The sequence below is a fragment of the Agelaius tricolor genome, unplaced genomic scaffold (genome assembly GCF_023055355.1).
Source record: "Agelaius tricolor isolate 1412-34295 unplaced genomic scaffold, bAgeTri1.0.p SCAF_16, whole genome shotgun sequence".
In the NCBI taxonomy this organism is placed as follows: Eukaryota; Metazoa; Chordata; class Aves; order Passeriformes; family Icteridae; genus Agelaius; species Agelaius tricolor.
This window is the reverse complement of record NW_027269276.1, coordinates 17,227,656-17,247,139: the sequence shown is the minus strand read 5'-3', so window position 1 is coordinate 17,247,139 and position 19,484 is coordinate 17,227,656. Positions and strand designations below refer to the sequence as shown.

The following is a 19,484-nucleotide window of genomic DNA, read 5'->3' as shown; positions in this document are numbered from 1 at the left end:
AGCAGCTCGAGTAACACACCTGAGCTCCGGCACGGCTTTTACCGCAAGGGTTTGGGGTTTTTTTTGGGGGGTTTTGATCCTTCTCCTCGGTGACGGGAAAGTGCGGGGGTCGGCGGTTTTGTGCCCCACGGAAAAGTCGCAGCTGGGCCGGGGTTTGCTAAGAACTTCCCGCGGGGGCTGCGGAGGGAAATAAGAGGTTGGGACGAGTGAGAGGGGAACGGAAATAGGGCCGAGAATAGGGGCAGAGAGGGGGTGGTGTGACACGGGGGTGTGCCCTGAGCCAGGTGCGGTGGCATGAGGGGGAACAGCTGGATGGGGAACGGCACAGCTGGATCCAGGAGGAGCGGGATGCAGCAGGGCCAGCAGAAAAGGGCCACTCCTAAGGACACCCGAGTGTCACCACGCTGTCACACCCCCTCTCCCGAGCACACGTGGCGGGGAACCACATCCCCGAGTGGATGTGACGCTCCGGGAGCCGGCAGGAAGGTGAGCCCTGCCCGAGCATCCCGATCCTTGGTGACGCGGCTGCTCCCCCAAAGGACACCCCGCGGGTGGCACGGTCACCTTTCTGTCGCAAAGGTCCCCCCGGGGAGCCCCGGGAGCCTTTGTGGCTCTGGTTAATGAGAGGAGCGGGGCATTCCGAGCACGGAGAGCGAGCCGGGACGTGACCGGAATGGGAGAAGCCCACCGGGAAGGAGCCGCAGCTGCGCCCTTTAAAGAAGCGATTGAAGCTCGGCCCCGGCCCCGCTCCGCTCCTGGAGGGACGAGCAGGGGCAGGGCAAGGGGGGAACGCTGAAAGGAGCAAAAACAAATTAATGAGCCGGCTAATGGTGGATTTGAAGGAGCCACAGGGATTTCCCGGCGCTTCTTTGTGTGTGTGGGTTCACCTTTCTTAGGCCACGCAGCTGCCGGGGTAATTACAGGGGGAAGACACACACTCACTTCTGGCAGTGGTGATTTCCAGCCCTGAAGCGTTCTGAGCTCAGCCCGAACTGCCCTGGGGGCAGCTGCAGGTCCCTGTTTGCTCCCTGAGCTGCCAGACCCTGTTATCACCTGGTTTCCAGCAGGAAAAAAGGAGTTTTCTTCCTGAAAAAGTAGTTTTCTTCCCCAAAAACACCCCCCAAAAAGGAGTTTTTTCCCCGAAAACACTCTTGAAAAAGGAGTTTTCTTCTCCAAAAACACTCCTGGAAAAGGAGTTTCCAGGACTCAAGCTCCCCCTAAGGATTTTAGGAGTGTTTGGGGTGGAAGGGACCTTGGTGTCCAACACCTCCCACTGTCCCAGGGTGCTGCTCCAAGCCCGTCCTGGAGCACTTCCAGCTGCTCTGGGCAGCCTCAGAGGGAAGGGTGAGGGCAGCCAGGGGGGAGCCTGGCTCCCAGAACCATGAGATCACTGCCTGGGAAAGCGATTCCAGGAGATGGGCAGGATGTGGAGAACACAACCCCCAGGCAAACCCAACCCTGCAGAGCAGCACAGCTCCCCAGAGCTCCCATTTCCAGCCTGGCCCAGTGTGCAGGAGGTGCTGGAATGAAAACCACCCTTCCCAAAGCGGGGATGGAGCTCCCAGATTGAGTTTGGTAGCTCAAGAGCAGGCAGCATCAGATTCTAGGCAGCAGCTCAGCTCTTTCCTGCAGAAATTTCCATCTGCTCCACTCTGGGATCAGAACTTCCCCAGCACAACTCGTGAGCAGCTCTCTCCCAGATCATGCGCCTCGCTTCCAGCACGGATCAGGAGGCAGCCTCCCCCAGGAATCTTGTCAGAAGCACAGATTTTTTTCCCCAAGAGGAACAGTTTTATTCATCATGTTTGTGGCCCAGGCAACCCAAAGAGCTCAGATTGCACTTGGCACCCGAGCAGGCTTGTGGTGGTTTTATCCACAAAAACAGATCTGTTACCTTCCCTCGGCCAGGAATGTGACCCTTGGAAGCACCAACAGAGTGGATCTTCCAAGGAAGAAAGGAACAGCAATAGAAATCTCAGCCCTGGCTATGCCAGGCAGGACCTTTGCTGTGCCACAAAGCAGGTGTGACACTGCCAGAGGGACCCTGCTGAGCTGGACAAAGGAAGAGGATGTTCCTCATCCCCTTTTCAATCCTCCCTTCCCAGACAAGGTTGGGATCAGCTGGACAAAGGAAGAGGATGTTCCTCATCCCCTTTTCAATCCTCCCTTCCCAGACAAGACTGGGATCAGCTGGACAAAGGAAGAGGATGTTCCTCATCCCCTTTTCAATCCTCCCTTCCCAGACAAGGTTGGGATCATCTGGACAAAGGATGAGGATGTTCCTCATCCCCCCTTTTCCATTGGGATCAGCTGGACAAAGGAAGAGGATGTTCCTCATGCTCCTTTTCCATCCTCCCTTCCCAGACAAGATTGGCATGAGGTGGGGACACAGGATGAGGATGTTCCTGATTGCCCCTTTTCCATCAGCACTTCCCAGACAAGACTGGGATCAGCTGGACAAAGGCTGAGGATGTTCCTCATCCCCTTTTCCATCTTCCCTTCCCAGACAAGGTTTGGATCAGCTGGACAAAGGATGATGATGTTCCTCATCCCCCCTTTTCCACTGGGACAAGCTGGACAAAGGATGAGCATGTTCCTCATCCCCCTTTCCATCACCCTTCCCAGACAAGACTGGGATGCTGCACCTGGGAAATCCTGTGCTGAAGCTGTGGGAGGGACTGTCAGCCCAGGAGGTTGGACAGAACTTTTGGAAGATCAGAGCTCCCAGTCCTCATTTTGGGAACAGGCTGCCTGAGAGGGCTGGCTTTGGAGTGGCAATCAGTGAAATCCCCCTCACAGCTCCTCGTGGTGCTGACAGACCCTTCATTCCCCAGCTGACAGAGTGAGGAGGGAAGCGAGCAGAGCAGATCTTTGATCAGCTGCTGCAGTTTCTGCTCTCCACACCCAAATTCTCCCTCCCCAGCTCACGTTCCTGGCAGGCAGCAACCAAAAAACCTCAACCATCCCTCCCCAAGGCCACAGCTCTGCAGAGTTTGGGAACTTCCCAGCTCTCCAGGCTCACCTCTTCAAGCTGGATTGAGGCTGGGGGCTCTGAGCAGTTGGCACAAGTTCCCCCATGGGTTCTGCCAAAGGACAGCACAGCACAAGTGCCACCAAAGGTGCCCAAATGAGCTCAGAGCCACCCCCAGGGCTTTACAAACCACTCAGGAAAGGGGTGGAGGAGCCACCTGCCCCTAAAATGAGACTTTCCTGTAGATTTCACCCCCCAGAAAAGATTTCCCAACAGATTTGGCCAGAAGGGAACTCGTGACCAAGCTGATTTGCATTCAGTGATTTTGAGAGCAGCATAAAACCCCAGCTGGGAGTCCCCTTCTTCCCATGCCTCCAAATGAAAGCCCAGGGGCTTGCCCAGGACCTTCCAGACCAGTGTCACAATGTGATTTACTGGCCACAGGCCCTGCCTGAGGACTGGCCACAGCCCACCCTTGTCACCAAACCCCCTCTGGAGCATCACATCTGAAGGTGTCACATCCTCAGAGGGCGTGGGAAATGAATTAGTAGAAAATTCTCCAAGTTTGACATTTGTTTACATACAAACAGGATGTTTACATGGTGTGTAGGTTCACATACTATGTAAACAAAAATAATATGTTTACATAGTGTGTATTTGTATGTAAACAAATATCAAACTTAGAGAAATTTCTACAAATTCATTTCCCACAAGAGGGGACTCGCTGGTGGGGCATGAAACGAGGCAGGGGTGCCAAAAAGGCAGAGTTAAAATCCAGTGCGGAGTCTCAGCCAGTGAAACGAGGTTAGAACAACAAAAAGAACAGGAATGGGTGGCTCTGCCCACCACACTCCCACCATGAGAGCTCCATGGCAGCTCCATGTCCCTGTGAGGTTCCTGCAGGTGTTCTGCAGTTCCTGAGCCTTCCTTCCCTGTGTGCTGTGCTCCAGGGCAGCACTGCAATGGGGATGGCCACGTCTCAGGCTCCCCAAAACAGGATTCCCACACCTGCCAGCAGCTCTGGAATGCCCAGGGAGGCTCCAGCACCACTATCCCCCACCCAAGATGATAACCCCCCTTATCAGCCCCAGAAGAGATACAAAATCCTCCTGCACACAGCTGGTTAAGGTCTGACCTTTCTGCAATCTGTCTGGAATTTCAGCCTGCATTTTTCTGCAGGGAGTCCAAACAAACTCACCTGGCTTTGGAGAGGCTGCTGGGCAAGTGCCAGAGCCCTCTCTGGCCTCATAAACCCAAGCTCAGGAAACGCAAACTCCTTGGCTGTGACCTTGGAGCTCTTCCAGCAGCAGTATCTGTCTCGACAGGAAGGGAGTGACAAGGAAAAAAGGGAGGGGAAAGGGTCTGTCCCACTTCTCCTTCCCAGTGTGACCCCTGAGAGCCACCCCCGGGCCTGGTGACGCAGAGGGACAGTGGCTGTGTTGACACAGGGATCAGCACACCCATGGGGAGCTCTCCCTCTCTTCCAGCAGGATGTCCCCAGACATCCTTTGGCTTGTTTTTGCACTGGGCTGGGCAGGGAAGAGCTTTCCTTTCTTCCCATGTCCCATCTGTCCTTCCTGGTGCCGCCTGTCACCTGCTGTGGGGCCAGCCCGGTCCCACAGGGCCCCTTTGGGACAGGGATCAGCTCAGGGAGGAAAATGGGGATGAGGAATGGGGTGGGGGGAGAACAAAACTGATGCCTCAGGTTTAGCTTTTCTATTTTTTGGATTTATTGTGTGGGTCTGGGCTTCATATTATGGGATGGTGAGCTCTGTGCACAGAGCAGGGAGACAAAACAATTCCTGCTCCAGCTGGGGACCAAGGACAAAGGATCCAAATCTCAGGCCCAAGGGCATAAACAAGAAGAGAGAAAACAAGAAGGATGGGACTGCATGGGCTAAAGCTGGAATTGGACAATTAACTCCAATATGCAAATGGAGCAGAACTTACAAAAGTGAGAGACCCCATGAGCAGTTGTCCATTTTTGTGACCATTTTGGGTTCACCTTGGGTGCAGCCCTGGCTGGGCTCTTGTGCTGCCCAAGGTGGATCCATGGAGGCTTTTTAATAAATCCCTGCTTTATTCTTTAGCTCTGTCTAGCCTCTGCTCTAGGTCAGCCTTCACAAGGCATTAAAACAGCTGGGAACTCATCTGAGCAGACAGCAGCTGGCAGGAGCTGAGGTGATTAAATGATGTGTAACTGAGAATCCTCTGGGGTCAGAGCTTCAGGGCAGCCAGAAAAACCCCACAAAGGGGTCCTGAGGGGCCAGCACTGCTCCCCTCCCCAGGAACAGCACACAGATCCACAGAATCACAGAATGACCAGGTTGGAAGAGACCTTCAAGGTCATCAAGTCCAGCCCAGCCCCAACACCTCAACTGGCACCCGGTGCCACATCCAGGCTTTGTTAAACACACCCAGGGATGGGGACTCCATCACCTCCCTGGGCAGAACATTCCAGAACTTTAATCCAGCACCATGCAGGGAAATGCTGGGACCTGCTGGGCTGGCTCCTCCTGCCCCAGTGACATCAGGGGACAATGTCCTTGCTGAGTGCCCTGTCCTTGTCACCTCCTCCTGCCCCAGTGCACCCCAAAAGGAACCCTCAAAGCTTTACTGGCACCCAGGACCTGCCCCAGTCCCACAGCTCCTCCCGGCACCTGAGGCCATCCCCAGGGGTGACACAGAGGCCACAGATTGGCCAGTTGAAGGACAAACCTCATGTGGGCTCTGTTCCCAACACCCAGCTCTGAAAGTACCCCAGCCTCTGACAGCCAGATGCTGGAAAATCTCTTAGAAATGGGTTTTTCTCTGCTCCAAAGTTGTGCTCCAGGCTCTGTTCTTGGCCCTTGAAGGAAAAAAAAGGAATTCTGGATCCCTTCTGATGCTTTTATGGCTCCTGGAGTGGAACCCCACAGCTCCAACTCAACCCCTGAATTAATTCATCCCTGCTGAACCAGCAGACCCTGCTCTTAAATCAGCATTTATTTCACAGATAGAGGGGGGGGGAAAAACCCTCTCAAAGGGATTTTGGGACACGTTTATGAATATTAGAACACTATAAATATAAAAGGGAACATAAGGAAATAGAAATATTCTCACAGGGTGACATTTTCAGCCCATTTCTGCTTTCACAAATTAAAATAGTTGCCTGGTTTTTATTGTGGATCACGTGGGGCCTCAACTCTGTAACCTTAAAAGGGAGCTCTGAGGGCTGAAATCAGAGCTCCTTTTTTGTCACTTCTTACAGGAAAATGGTGATTCATGGCAGGGAAGGGAGCAAACCCCACAGGACACAAGTCACTGGCATGTGTCACCTGCCCTGTCTCTGTGCTCTCACCTCATCAGCTGTCCCAAATCTGAACTTTGCTCCTTTCTCCAGAGTTTCCCTGAGAAAGAGTAAGACTAAAATGTCCTTAACTGCCAAGGACACCTCTGTCCCTTCTTCTTTTGTCCCCTCCCTGAGATCCCTCAGCTCACTGAACCAGCACAGAGCTGGGAAAGGAAGAAAAACTCAAATTTTTGGTGTGTTTTGGCCTTTCCTACAAGGACAAAGCTGGGAGCAGCCAGGAAACCTCTGTAAAAAAAGCAAGTTGATGGGCAAAGGCTGTGCCAGACAAATTCCTGCTGCTGCTCCTGCTGGATGTACCTGCCCAACAAATCCTGGAGAATCAGGGAAAGTCACCTTCACCAATTTTCTGCAATTTATATGCTCAGGGCAAGGTGTGGAGCTCCAGGATGTGACTGGGACAAAGTGGGAATAGTCAGGCTGGGGGAGCAAGGAGCCAACATTATCCCATGGAAATCTGTCCAACATTGCTTGAGGCACTGCAAAAGCCACCTGGGAGATTCTGCTCTGCCTCCACTCCACCTTTTTGCTGGAAAATGAACCAGCAGAGACAAATCAGCCCAAAATGAGAGAGACAAGGAGAAGAAGGGCTCCAGAAAACACATGGTGCAGGGCCCAGCCAAACCTCCACCCCCTCCAGGTGTCCAGCAGTGGGATGAAAAACAGGATTATGGAAAACAGGGGAGGAAAAGCAGCTGCTGCCATCCATCCCTGCTGTCACAGCTTCCCCTGGCAGCCCCAGTGAGGCCAGCAGGGAAGCAGACCAAGAGCAGCTCTTTGATGTCCCCAACAGAAGGTCCCTGCTGACGCTGGGGAACTGTGGCCTGACCTCCTGCTCTTCCAGGGTCAGGCCACACCTACTTCCCAGTCTGCTCCCAGCAAAGCCCAGCCAGGGCTGCTGGGCTGGAGAAGGGAGTGTGAGAGGGGCAGGAGGGATGAACTGAGAGCCAAGCAGAGCAGATCCACTCTGCTTCCAACGTGGCAGGAGGGGCACAGGGATGGAGCACACAGAACAGGCATCAGTTTGCTCTGTCTCTGTCACCCTCAGCCACTCACAGTTTGTGACAAGGACCCTAAAGCCACCCCATTCCACCCCTGCCATGGGCAGGGATACCTCCCAGCAGGCCAGGGGCACTGCCAGGGATCCAGGGCCTGCCCACCCTCAGAGGGAACAATTCCTCCTTGGTACCCAACCTAACCCTCTCCTTTCAAGCCTTTCCCTGCTGTTCTGCTGCTCCTGCCCTTGCAGAGCCCCTGAGCATCCCTCCCACGTGAGGCTGGGAGCAGGAACGTGCAGCCCTGGGGCGGCTGCAGAACCACTCCCAGCCCGCTCCGAGTTCCCTGTGTGCTGCAGGGGCTGCTGCAGCAGAGCTCAGGCGCTGCCCAGCCGTGCAGGAGGCAGCAGAGCCTCTCCCCCCTCCCCGCAGCTCCCCCTGTGCTCAGGCACGGCTCTGCCGGGCGAGGGAAGCGATGTCGTGAGCGGCAGCGCTGCCAACTTCTCCTCTGCTGCAGCCAGTGCATGTGCCTGAGCTGCTGCTCCCAGCCAAGCCCTGCCGTTTGGGAGAGGAAATCTGGGAAAAGTCACTTCCAGCCCAAAAAAAACCCCAAAAAATTCCAGGCGGTTTTCAGCTCGCTGGGGGCGTTGGGAAGCAGAAATAGCAGCAAAAGCGGCTTCATACTAAACGTGGGTCAACAGAGGGATCAAAAATCTCAGGACTGACACAAAAACCACTGTTTTGGGACAGCAATGAGCCCTAAATTGAGAATTCAGGTGGTGCAGGAAGGCAAACTGGACGTGCTGATGGGCGGGAGAGCCTGCAATGCTCCCCAGCTTTGGGCAGGAGCATCTGTGATCCGGCTAATCCGTGGTTATCCCGGAGGATTGGGGCTGCCAGCAGGGGAAAGGAGGGTGCTGTGCTCTGTGCTACCCCTGCAAAGGCAGGATCCAGGGATGGGAAGAGATTAATCGGTTTTCTTACACATAAAATCCGTGTGCGTGCCGAGGGCAGGGACGCGGGAGGGTGTCAGGAAAGCCATTTATGTCCATCACATCTTATCTGCTCCAGACTGAGCACAAAACCAGCCCCTCCTTCCCTCCCTCCCTCCCTCGGGCATTAATCCTCTCGACAGGATTAAAGCCTATCAGCGCAGGGCTCCCCGCAGAGAACAATCCCGCGTTTGCAGGGTGACACCGAGATGCTATCAGCGAGGATCACAGAGCTGCGCAGGGATTAGAGGGCAGCACAGCAGCCTGGAGGTGAGGCAGGAGAGCGCTCTCTGCTCCGAGAACCCGCTGCCGTTTTCACGCCTCGTTAACCCTGGCGCGCAATCCCAGCGATGCCGGGCCCAGCTCCAGGCCTGGCTTTTCGCTGCCCCCTCTGATTGCAATTACAGGCGAACGCCGTTAATTGGCTTTGCAGCCGCGGCACGTGGTGCAACCCACACCGGGCATTGCTCCAGCTCCCACTCAGCCCTTGTCATTTCTCTGTCACTGTCACCTCGTGGTGGCCGTGCCCTCTGCTGAAAGCACCACATCCCACCGAGGCAGAGCTGTTCCTGCAGTTTGTGGGAATCCTTAAAATCAGAGGGTTTTGGGAACGCTGCAAAAGGCAGGGCTCAGAGACAGCAGAACTGCAATTAGAGCTAAGTGAGAGCCATAAGATTTGTCAGCAGAAAAGTTATATAAGATGTAGAAAATAAGGACAACTAGAACAATGGTCTGTGTATTAACACTCGGCTAGAATAACTCTCTAAGCTGCAGAAAAGTTTATCTAGCAAGATATGAGGACGTTCTAAGCTTAATAATGGAGCTCTGTGCATTGTGATTTAAGGCTTACAAGCAGGTATTGTATTTGAAATAAGCAAGCATTGTTTTAACCAAAGGTACATGTGCTTATAGCGGTTGGATAGAACTGCTGTCAATGTGCTTCTGCTTTGTGGGATTGGTCAAAAAACTTTTAAGTGAGTTGTAACATTAAGTTCTTTGTCTGCTGCTGGCATCTTCCCATTGTCATATCCATGCAATGAGAGTGATGCTGGAAAATAAACAGCTCGAGACGCGTTCCTCAGCAGTCCTGTCCTGTTCGTGATCTGTACATAACCCCTGGCCAGCAATGCTTCCCCTTCCTGCCCTGCTGGGATCTGCAACACAAGCCAGGACAGAGCACGACCCACACAGCAGGCAGGGAGCTGAGCAGGGTCCATTTAATGGAGGGAATGAAACAACAGGCAGAGGGTGGTGACAGATAAAACATTGCACAGCTGGAGGGGCCACATCTCCAGCACCGAGCCACCTCTTCCCTTCTCCGTGCTGAGTCCTGAGGAGGTCGGAGAGAGGATTTGGAGCTGCTTTCAGTGCTCTCCACACACAGAACCAACCCAGCTGCTGCCTCAGCACAACTCACCAGTCCAGCAGAAGATTTAGGGGGCCCCCCCAGCAAAGATGAGCTCCAGGGCAGCCTGGATGTCCCCTCCTGTGGCCTGCAGGGCCCGCAGGCTCAGCTCGTCGTCGTGGATCCCCATGTCTCGCAGCTGCTGCAGCTGGGGCTGCCACTGGCTCTGCTCACAGCAAAGAGAAGGTTGGGGTGAGAATCTCAGCAGGTTTGGTGTGAGAACCCAGCAAAAAAACCAGCAGACCTTCCCACTGCCCAGTGTCCCACCTGTTATAGATACACATTATAATATTGGCTTTTTGCAAATATTAAAATGGATTTTAGATCTGTGGTGTTCAAGTGACTTTGTTATAAAGATATGGATTTCATTTCTGTTCATGAAGCTCAGTGCAGCAGCTGCTATCAGTGTGCAGTGTTACAGTGCCTGCTGGGATGGGATAACACCCACTGAACACAGGGTGAGCACACCTGGACAGATGTGACACACAGGGTGAGCACACCTGGGCACATCTGCCACACAGGGTGAGCACACCTGCACAGCTGTGCCAGCCAGCAGCACTCACCCTCTGAGGGCAGTGTGGGCCAGGGCCCAGAACTGGAGGGGATAAAAAGGGACTGAAACCACAATCCAGGAATCCACATGCTCTAACAAAGCAGATCCAAAGAAGAGATGTGCTAAACAATTCCTGGAACACGTAAACCGCTTTGGGGAAAAGTTTACTGTGCACAAGGGCCTGTGAATATGCAAAGGGCTGATGTAATTAAAAGGTTTTTAAGGGGTTAGGGTTAAATTTGCCCTAAACCAGGACATATCCCCAAAGATTACAGGGGCCTTTTGGCTGATGCCATAATCACCTTTCCTCTATGGTCCTTGTCTCCTATTGTCCTTTACTAAACTTTTTACACTTTCACAGGAGAGTGAACATGTTTTTCATAGTAATAACCTTTGCTCTATGGTCCTTGTCTCCTACTTATTTTACTTTCAAAATATTATTTCACTATATTATTTTACTTTCAAAATGTGGTTTTTAAATGTTGACATTTTCATAGGAGAGTGAACTTGTTTCCCACCCACCTCAGCAGCTCCTGTGCAAACAGCTCCTGAAAGCTCAGTGATGCTGCAAAGTCCCTAAAGCCACCACCCCTCTGTGAAAAAGGGGGTTTGTTTTTTTTTTTTTTTGGTAAAATTTAGAAGTTTAATAAAAGACAATAGGAGATAAAGATAGTAAAGATTATGGCTGGGTGCATCTTGGAACTCAGCCAAGAGCACACTTACTTTCAGGGATATTTTTAAAATACTTTTTCTATTACGTTAGCTTGTATATTCATAGATTCTTATGTATATTTACATTTTTCTATAAACTAGTTTATATATTTTAGGTACAATTTTGTGGCTCTTCTTTGGGTTTGTTTTTTTAGAGTATGCATGTTTCTTAGTTGTGGTTTTGGCTTTTTTTCTTTATTACTTTTAGTCTGGGCTTTAAGTCTACTTTCTTCAGATGATAAATGTTGATAGTATATTAATAGCAAGGTCTTCATTATATGTTTACTGGATGTTATCTTGATTAACAAGAGTTCATTTATAACTATATTAGCTACTACTATTACTAAGTTTTTTGTTAGTAGCAGAAATAAAAATTCTTTTAACATTATATATATAGTATTTATCTTAATATTTGCAAAAAGCCAACAATAAAATATGCATTTGTAACACCTCCATCCCAGTTCCACCCAGTACTTCTGCAGTGGCTGTGATGATGCCTTAGGACTTCAGCTTTTATATTTTTCTTACATTTGTAATCCTGTAATTCTTTGTATAATTCTAAACTCCATATACAGTATGAGCTGCTCATTTCCCATTTTGGGCAGACACAACAATTCCTCTCCAGGCCCGGCAATCAAGGACATCTCTCTGCCTCAGGCCCCAGAAATGTAAACAAAAGGGAGCTGGAGGAGCAAACTGGGGATAAATAACTTCATTATCTGAAGGTGTAATTAGAAGATTAACCCCCAATATGCAAACGGATCAAATTTATAGAAGTGTGAAAACCTGTGAGCCATTGTTCATTTTTGGGTGTAGCCCCTGGGGGCTTTACCTGCCCCAAATGTACCTGAAGGCCCTTCAATAAAGAGAACAGCTTTTTCTTCCCTTAATTTTGTCTGGCCTCTGTTTTTAGAGACTTGGGGTAAATGACTTCACTACCTGAAGGTGTAATTAGAAGATTAACCCCCAATATGCAAATGGACCAAATTTACAGAAGTCTGAAAACCCATGAGCCATCACCCATTTTTGGGTGTAGCCCCTGGGTGGCTTTATCTGCCCCAAATGGCCCTTCAATAAATATAATTGCTTTTTATTCCCTTAATGTTGTCTGGCCTCTGTTTTTAGGTAGCCCAAAAAGGCACCAGTGGTGCCCCTCCCAGGCTGATGTCCCACCACAGGAGGCAGCTGGGAGATGCCAGGGGGTGCAGGATTCCAGGGGCTGCCACTGACCTGGAGGCTGGGCTGCCCTGAGGCCTGCAGGGCGTGCTGGAGGGCCTGGCTGAACAGGTCGTTGGTGATGGGTGTCCCCGACTGCACACTGGATGACATCGGGGACGTCCCGGAGGAGTGGCCCTAGGAGGAGGTGACAGGTCAGGAGAAGGAACCAGCACACAGCAACACCTGCAGCAGCCCTCACCCTCCATCCCACAGGGAAAGGAGCTCCTCCAGGAGGGAAGGAAGGTGCCCCAGAGCTACCAGGCTGTGCTGGCTGTCCCCGGGGTGCTGGGATTGTGTGGAAGATAAGAATCACATGGATTTGCATGAGGGAAGGCAGAGCCAGGTGTGCCAGCCCAAAGCAGGGCTGTTCCCTGGGTGCAGGGCTGGGAACAAAGGGAAGATAACCCATCCATGAGGGAATGCAGAGCCAGGTGTGCCAGGGATGGGGTCAGACAGGGAACTCTGCCCTGAGGGAATGAAAAGCCAGGTGTGCCAGGGATGGGGTCACACAGGGAACTCTGCCCTGAGGGAATGAAAAGCCAGGTGTGCCAGCACAGAGCAGGACTGGTGCTGGCGGTTCCCTGGATGCCAGGGGTGGCATCATAAGGGAAAGAATACTTCCATGAGGGAATGCAGAGCCAGGTGTGCCAGGGATGGGGTCACACAGGGAACTCCTCCCTGAGGGAATGAAGAGCCAGGTGTGCCAGGATTGGGATCACACAGGGAACTCTGCCCTGAGGAAATGAAGAGCCAGGTGTGCCAGGGATGGGGTCACACAGGGAACTCCTCCCTGAGGGAATGCAGAGCCAGGTGTGCCAGGGCTGGGGTCACACAGGGAACTCCTCCCTGAGGGAACGCAGAGCCAGGTGTGCCAGGGTTGGGGTCACACAGGGAACTCCTCCCTGAGTGAATGCACAGCCAGGTGTGCCAGCACAGAGCAGAACTGGTGCTGGCTGTTCCCTGGGTAGGATCAAAGGGAAGAGAAGCCATCCCTGAGGGAATGCAGAGGCAGGTGTGGCAGCCCCAGGTGTTACCTGTGTGCCCGGGGTGGGTGTGTGGGAGCTGCTCTCGGGGGTGCTGGCCAGGGCCAGGGCTGTGGCCAGCTCGCTCTGGGTGATGGGCCGGGGCCCTGCTGCCCCCGCGTAGCCCAGCGAGGCCGGGCGCGAGCCGGACGTGCTGCTGGAAGGGGTGGACCTGGTGCTCTGTGTGGAGAGAGAGAGAGAGAAAAGCCCCAGCTGTGACCTCTCTCGGTGTTTGTGTCCCAGTCAAACCACAGATCCCTGTCCTACCATACCCAAATGTCCCAAGGGTGGAAGTTCTGAAAGACAAACATGCCAGAGTGGGATGTGCTTTTTTTCCACAGAGTCAGCTGTGGAAACTGGCAGGAAACCTTTCAATCTATCATCCACCAGCCCCAAACCAGGGTGATGTTAGCCTGGAACAAAACAATTCCCTGCTACAGGCACGTTTGGACCCATATATCCAGTTTTTCATACAGAACTTTTTGTCCTATGGAGAGGAAGAGTGCAGAAAGGCAGGGATCAACATTCCCACGCTCCACTATGGCTGTGAGAGCATTTCCTCTGTTCCATTTTCCTGTTGTGTGTTCAGTACTGAGGAAAACCCTCTCCTGAGCAGCATGGAAGCAGCCAGGATCAATATGTTTGTCTCCACATCCCCTTGGGGAGCCAGAGCAGCTTGTGCTGCTCACCAAACAGGAAAGGAAGAGCTTGGGAGTCTCAGGGCTACAAATTAAACCCAAAAAGAAGTGCTCACCCCACCTGGCTGCTTACCTGGTGGAAGTCATCTTCATCATCAGAGAGCCCCTCAAAGAGAAAGCCACCTGCACCAGAAAGGGGAATAAAAGGATGTGGCAAACAAGCAGGAATTGGGAGCAGGTGAGATCCCTGTGGAGTTTTTGGCTGAGCAGCCAGGAGAGTTCCCCTCGCAGGTGGACGTACCTGGCATGTCCCGGTAGGAGCCCAGGGCCATGGCCCGCGAGGACGTGTCCGGGGCTGGCAGGGGGGTGCTGCTCGCCACCGAGTGCAGCACCAGCACGATGGCGTTCACCAGGGCAGGGTGCGCCGGGATCAGCCTGGGCACAAACGGGCACAGCTGAGCGCGGGCACAGGGCAAGCCAGGAGCCAGCCCTGAGGCACCCAGGGCACTGCCACTGCTGCCGGCACAAACTGCTCCAGGCAGCCAGGGATCCTTCTGCATCCATGCTGGACCTGCCCTTGGATCCTTCGGGATCCACGCTGGACCTGCCCTTGGATCCTCCTGGATTCATGCTGGACCTGCCCTTGGATCCTCCTGGATCCACGCTGGACCTGCCCTTGGACCCTCCTGGATCCACGCTGGACCTGCCCTTGGACCCTCCTGGATCCACGCTGGACCTGCCCTTGGATCCTCCTGGATCCACGCTGGACCTGCCCTTGGATCCTTCTGGTTCCACGCTGGACCTGCCCTTGGATCCTTCTGGTTCCACGCTGGACCTGGCCTTGGATCCTTCTGGTTCCACGCTGGACCTGGCCTTGGATCCTTCTGGATTCATGCTGGACCTGGCCTTGGATCCTTCTGGATCCACACTGGACCTGCCCTTGGATCCTTCTGGATCCACGCTGGACCTGGCCCTTGGATCCTCCTGGATCCACGCTGGACCTGCCCTTGGATCACCAAGGATCCTTCTGGATCCACGCTGGACCTGGCCCTTGGATCCTCCTGGATCCATGCTGGACCTGCCCTTGGATCCTCCTGGATCTGGCCTTGGTTCACCAAGGATCCTTCGGGACCCACGCTGGACCTGCCCTTGGATCCTCCTGGACCCATGCTGGACATTGCCTCAGTTCACCAAGGACCCTTTCTAGACCCAGCCTTGCCTCAGTTCACTAAGGATCCTTCTGGATTCACATTAGACCTTTGCTCAGCTCACCAAGGATCATTCTGGGCCCCATATTGGACCTGGCCTTGGCTCACCAAGGATTCTTCTGGACCCATGGTGGACCCAGCCTTAGATCCTATTGGATCCATGTTGGACCTTGCCTTGGTTCACCAAGGATCCTTCTGGACCCCATGGGGGACCTGGCCTCAGTTCACCAAGGATCCTTCTGGACCCAACCTTGCCTTTGTTCACCAATAATCCTTCTGGATTCACATAAGATCTTTCCTCAGTTCTCCAAGGAGCCTTTTGGACCCATGCTGGACCTTCCCTTGGCTCTCCAAGGATCCCTCTAGACTCATGCTGACTTTTCCAAGGTTCTCATGGGAGCAGCTCTCTGCTGTGAGCAATTCATCCAGGTCTGAACCCCAGTCTGGAGGTGATGATGGCCCTGCCTCCCACCAAACACCCTCTGGATTAACCCAAGCGGTGGACCCGTGTTTCCTGAGAGGAATGACCCAGGTGACACACAGGGACACAAAGACACTGCTGAATCACTGCCCCAGCTCAGGGAACTTACGTGTCCAGCATGTTGGGGTCTGCAAACACAGAGAACAGATCCTTGTCCTGCAGAACTCCTGCAACAGACCAGGAAAGGCAGTGAGACAGGATACAGCAAACAGGAGCCAGTCACACAAAAGCCACAGGGACAAATAAATAGGAATTGTTTTCCAGGAAATGAGTCATGAGTAAACACCACAAACACCCCCATTGTTCCTCTGAAGCCTTTGTGTTCCTGGAGAGGCTCTTGGTCACAGCCACACACCCAAGGGACAAAAGGGACGGGGCTTTTTCCTGTAGATCCCGTGGGTGCTCCACCTCAAGGGCAGGATGGAAGCTGGGCCCCAGCTCCCTGCAGCCAGGCTGGGACTGCATCCCAGATTCCACCTGCCTTGGGCTGCCACCATCCCACAACAGGCTGGATTTAGTGAACCATTCTATAACATCCCAAATTCCACCTGCCTCGGGCTGCCACCATCCCAAAACAGGCTGGATTTAGTGAACCCCTTTGGAGCACTTTGCAGTGGGGAGAGAGCTCCATCCCTCCTTTCCCTGACCCTTCTGAATCCAAGGAGAGAGCTCCATCCCTCCTTTCCCTGACCCTTCTGAATCCAAGGAGAAAGCTCCATCTCCCCTTTCTCTGATCCTTCTAAAGCCAGGATCCATCCCCAATGAGAGCTCCAACCCTCCTTTCCCTGGCCCTTCTGAAGCCAGGATCCATCTCCAAACATCACCAATGGATCACGACTGAGACCTCAGCAGTCACCAACTCATGTTCCAAAGGGACAAAAATGAGGGGGTTTTTAACTCTCTCTTCTCCCTACCAGGAATTCAACCTAGATTTGTGTCTGCCCCTTCCCCCATCAGGAATCCAAGCCTTCCTCAGATCCTCTGGATCACAGCCAGACTCACCCAGAGCCACGGGGTCGCTGCTGAGGCCGGGAGTAGCCACAATGATCTGATCCAGGGATTCCTTGTTTCCCAGCATCTTGAAGACCTGCCAGGGCAAGCAGAGCAGGTTGGGAGTGTCACCCACTGTGTGGCTGTCCCCAGAGGGAGGGGACAGCTGAATTCCCCCCGGGAGGGAGCAGAGCACTCACGGCATCTCTGTAGGCAGGGCTGCTGTGCAGGGCAGTGTGCAACACACGGAATTCCCGGACTGCTGCCACCTTGTCCACAGGCTCTGAGGGGGGAAAACACCACAATAAAACACAGCTGGGCCTCTGACAGCCCTCAAAGGCACTCCACAGTCCACTGAGACCCCCATGCTGCAACAGGGATCCTCTAACATCCTTGGATTGGGTGCAGTCACTGCAGAGTAATGACTTGCTGCACTCTCAGATCATAAAAATAGTCAGGAATATCCTCCCACATGTGCCATTACAGGAATGCCAGCTCAAGCTCCTCTCTTTGTACAGTCAGGCACACAGCAGCCTGCTCATCCCTGGGGCTTTGCTCCAGATCCCTTGGCAATGCCCTAGAATGGATCACAGGCAATTAAGGAAGGGATGATCCCTCTCTCCATGGTGCACAGCTCATTCCTTAACTCTAGTGTCAGCAGGAAAACCAACACCCAGGTGCTGCTGGGAGAGGTGGGGAGTTCCCAAACACGGGGATTCATTCTCCTGGAAACCTCCAGAGCAGTGAATCCCCAGAGAAGCTCAGTCCCTAATAAAACACATCCCAAGGAGAATCCAAGGGGCAATCCCCACAGCTCCTCACCTGGTTTCTGGTCAGGCTCAGGCCAGGACTTGCGCAGGACATGGACAGTGGAGCCAGACTGGATTCCATAAAAATCCAGGGTCTGGTCATCCCTCAGCTTCCGGCCACAGTAGATCAGGTCTGGGGGGCAGAAACACCTGAAGATAAACACCTGTGGTGCTCTCAGAACCAGCTGGGGGTCTCCAGGTGTGCCTTAGAGCCCAAGGGTTACTGAGCAGCTGTAGCTGCTCCAACTGGCTAGGGAAAAAAACAGGGAAGCTGTGGAGCTGAGAACCAGGAGGGAAATCACGGAGCTGATCTAGAGGAGATGGCACAATCACCACCTGCGTAAGAGCTGACCTCCCTCTCAGCTCTCATGAGAGCTCTCACAAGGACACAGAGCTGGTGGAAAGCCCAAATATTCCCGAACAAGGGCACTGCCGCGGCCGGAGCGCCGTCATCCCAAGGAAACAGGGAACGAACACCGAGCCCTCCCACCACCACCAGCGGGATATCGCATCCCGGCCGCGGCGAGGACGGGCCGAGGGTGTCCCCAAGCGGCGGGACGGCGCCAGGCTGCGGCGGGGCACGCACCGATGAGCTCGGGGTCCGGCATGGATTCCTGCAGCTTGCCCGTGATCAGCTGCTTGAGGTGCGAGATACTGCAGCCGCCCAGCGGGCACTCGCCCAGCTCGGTCTCGGGCAGGCGCAGGATGGCTTTGGGGGCCAGCGGCTGCTCGGCCAGCTTCACTGCGATGTGCCACTCCGGCAGGGCCATGGCGCCTGGGGACACAGCCGAGTGACACCCCGCACACAGTGAGCCTCCCTCATCTATCGGGCGCAGCGCCCATAGAGCGCCGGGCACAGCCGGGCACAGCCCCGACGCCCGGCGCTCAGGGGGATCCCGGCCCGTGGCTCCCGGTCCCGGCCCCCCGTCCCCAGAGTCCCGATCTCCCCCTCAGCTCAGGGATCCTGGCCGTGGCTCCCCATCCCCACAGCCCCAACTCCCACCTCAGCTCCTCCATCCCCACAGTCCAGATCCCCTAAGCTCAGGGGTCCCGGCCGTGGCTCCCTGGCCCCAGAGCCCCGATTCCCCTGTCAGCTCAGTGGGATCCCGGCTGTGCCCCCCCAGACCCTCCCTCAGCTCAGGGGGGTCGGGACATGTTCTCCCCAAACCCTCAGCTCAGGGGGATATTGGCTGTTCTCCCCGCAGACTCTCCCCTCAGCTTAGGGGGATCCCGGCCGTGTCTCCCTCCCCACCTCAAGGCAACCCCAGCCGTGTCTCCCTCTCCTCCCCACCTCACGGGGGCCCGGCCGTGTCTCCCTCTCCTCCCCACCTCACGGGGATCCCGGCCGTGTCTCCCTCTCCTCCCCACCTCACGGGGATCCCGGCCGTGTCTCCCTCCCCTCCCCACCTCACGGGGATCCCGGCCGTGTCTCCCTCCCCTCCCCACCTCACGGGGGCCCGGCCGTGTCTCCCTCCCCTCCCCACCTCACGGGGGCCCGGCCGTGTCTCCCTCCCCACCTCACGGGGGCCCGGCCGTGTCCCCCCCAGGTCCTCCCAGCTCCTTGCTACCTCACCCTAACGGACCGGAAGCGGAAGTGCTGCGGGGAGCGCGGTGCGCGCTGGGAAATCGAGTCCGGCAGCGCAGGCGGTAACGCCCTCCCGAGGCGAAGGCGCTGCTGATTGGCTAGCTCTGCCATGACCAGCCAATGGGCGGGCGGCCGAGGGTTTAAAGGCCGGAGCGCGGCGAGGGGCTCGCAGTCCCGTGCCGCTCCCTCGCCACGACCACCTGTAATTAACGCTACCTCAGTAATTAAGCGGCTGCCATCCCTCCCCCGTGGGCGAGCGGCTCCTGTAGGTATCCCACCAGCGCCGGAGGGCCCAGCTATGCGAAGCTGCCCGCTCTTCAGCGCTATCCACTGCACCATCTCCTCATCCTCTCCCAAAAAAGGAAAGGCCACCGCTCCGGTGACCAACTCCTGTGCCAAGGCACCGACTTTTTCTGACAAGAAGAGCTGTTTGTGTTCTAAAAAAAGACAAGTTACCATGAAAGTCCAGTCAGGCTGCAAGAGCCACATTCCAGGCACGCTTTGCTGCCTAACAGCTCTTAAAATGGTCCGAGCAGCACAGGGGTTGTGATGGGATT

General features: G+C 54.5%; 1 protein-coding gene across 7 annotated transcripts; it reads right to left on the bottom strand.

Annotated features, from left to right (window-relative positions):
• Positions 1-46: 46 nt before the first annotated feature.
• UBL7 (ubiquitin like 7) lies at positions 47-19,319 on the bottom strand. Of its 7 annotated transcripts, none has more exons than XM_071441865.1 (12): positions 18,860-19,318; positions 17,929-18,117; positions 17,356-17,475; positions 16,734-16,816; positions 16,546-16,630; positions 15,653-15,710; positions 14,156-14,289; positions 13,988-14,037; positions 13,229-13,396; positions 12,207-12,329; positions 9,725-9,878; positions 47-177 (listed from the first exon to the last, which is right to left on the bottom strand). In XM_071441865.1, the coding sequence occupies exons 2-11, from the start codon at positions 18,110-18,112 to the stop codon at positions 9,741-9,743; spliced, it is 1,143 nt and encodes a 380-aa protein (XP_071297966.1). In that variant the 5' UTR covers positions 18,113-18,117; positions 18,860-19,318; the 3' UTR covers positions 47-177; positions 9,725-9,740. The 7 variants fall into 7 exon arrangements, with proteins under 7 accessions (XP_071297966.1, XP_071297970.1, XP_071297965.1 ...); XM_071441869.1 differs by lacking the exon at positions 47-177 and adding an exon at positions 18,672-18,710 and having other exon boundaries at positions 9,509-9,878; positions 18,860-19,319; XM_071441864.1 differs by lacking the exon at positions 47-177 and adding an exon at positions 9,509-9,637 and having other exon boundaries at positions 18,860-19,309.
• Between the last annotated feature and the right edge of the window lie 165 nt (positions 19,320-19,484).

Excerpts from the sequence above, each read along its gene's own strand:
- UBL7 (XM_071441869.1), bottom strand. The coding sequence starts at position 18,112 with ATGGCCCTGCCGGAGTGGCACATCGCAGTGAAGCTGGCCGAGCAGCCG. Across the intron at positions 17,476-17,928 it reads GCCGGACCCCGAGCTCATCG|ACCTGATCTACTGTGGCCGG; the intron begins GTGCGTGCCCCG and ends TCTGCCCCCCAG. Across the intron at positions 12,330-13,228 it reads CACCCACCCCGGGCACACAG|GGCCACTCCTCCGGGACGTC; the intron begins GTAACACCTGGG and ends ACCTCCTCCTAG.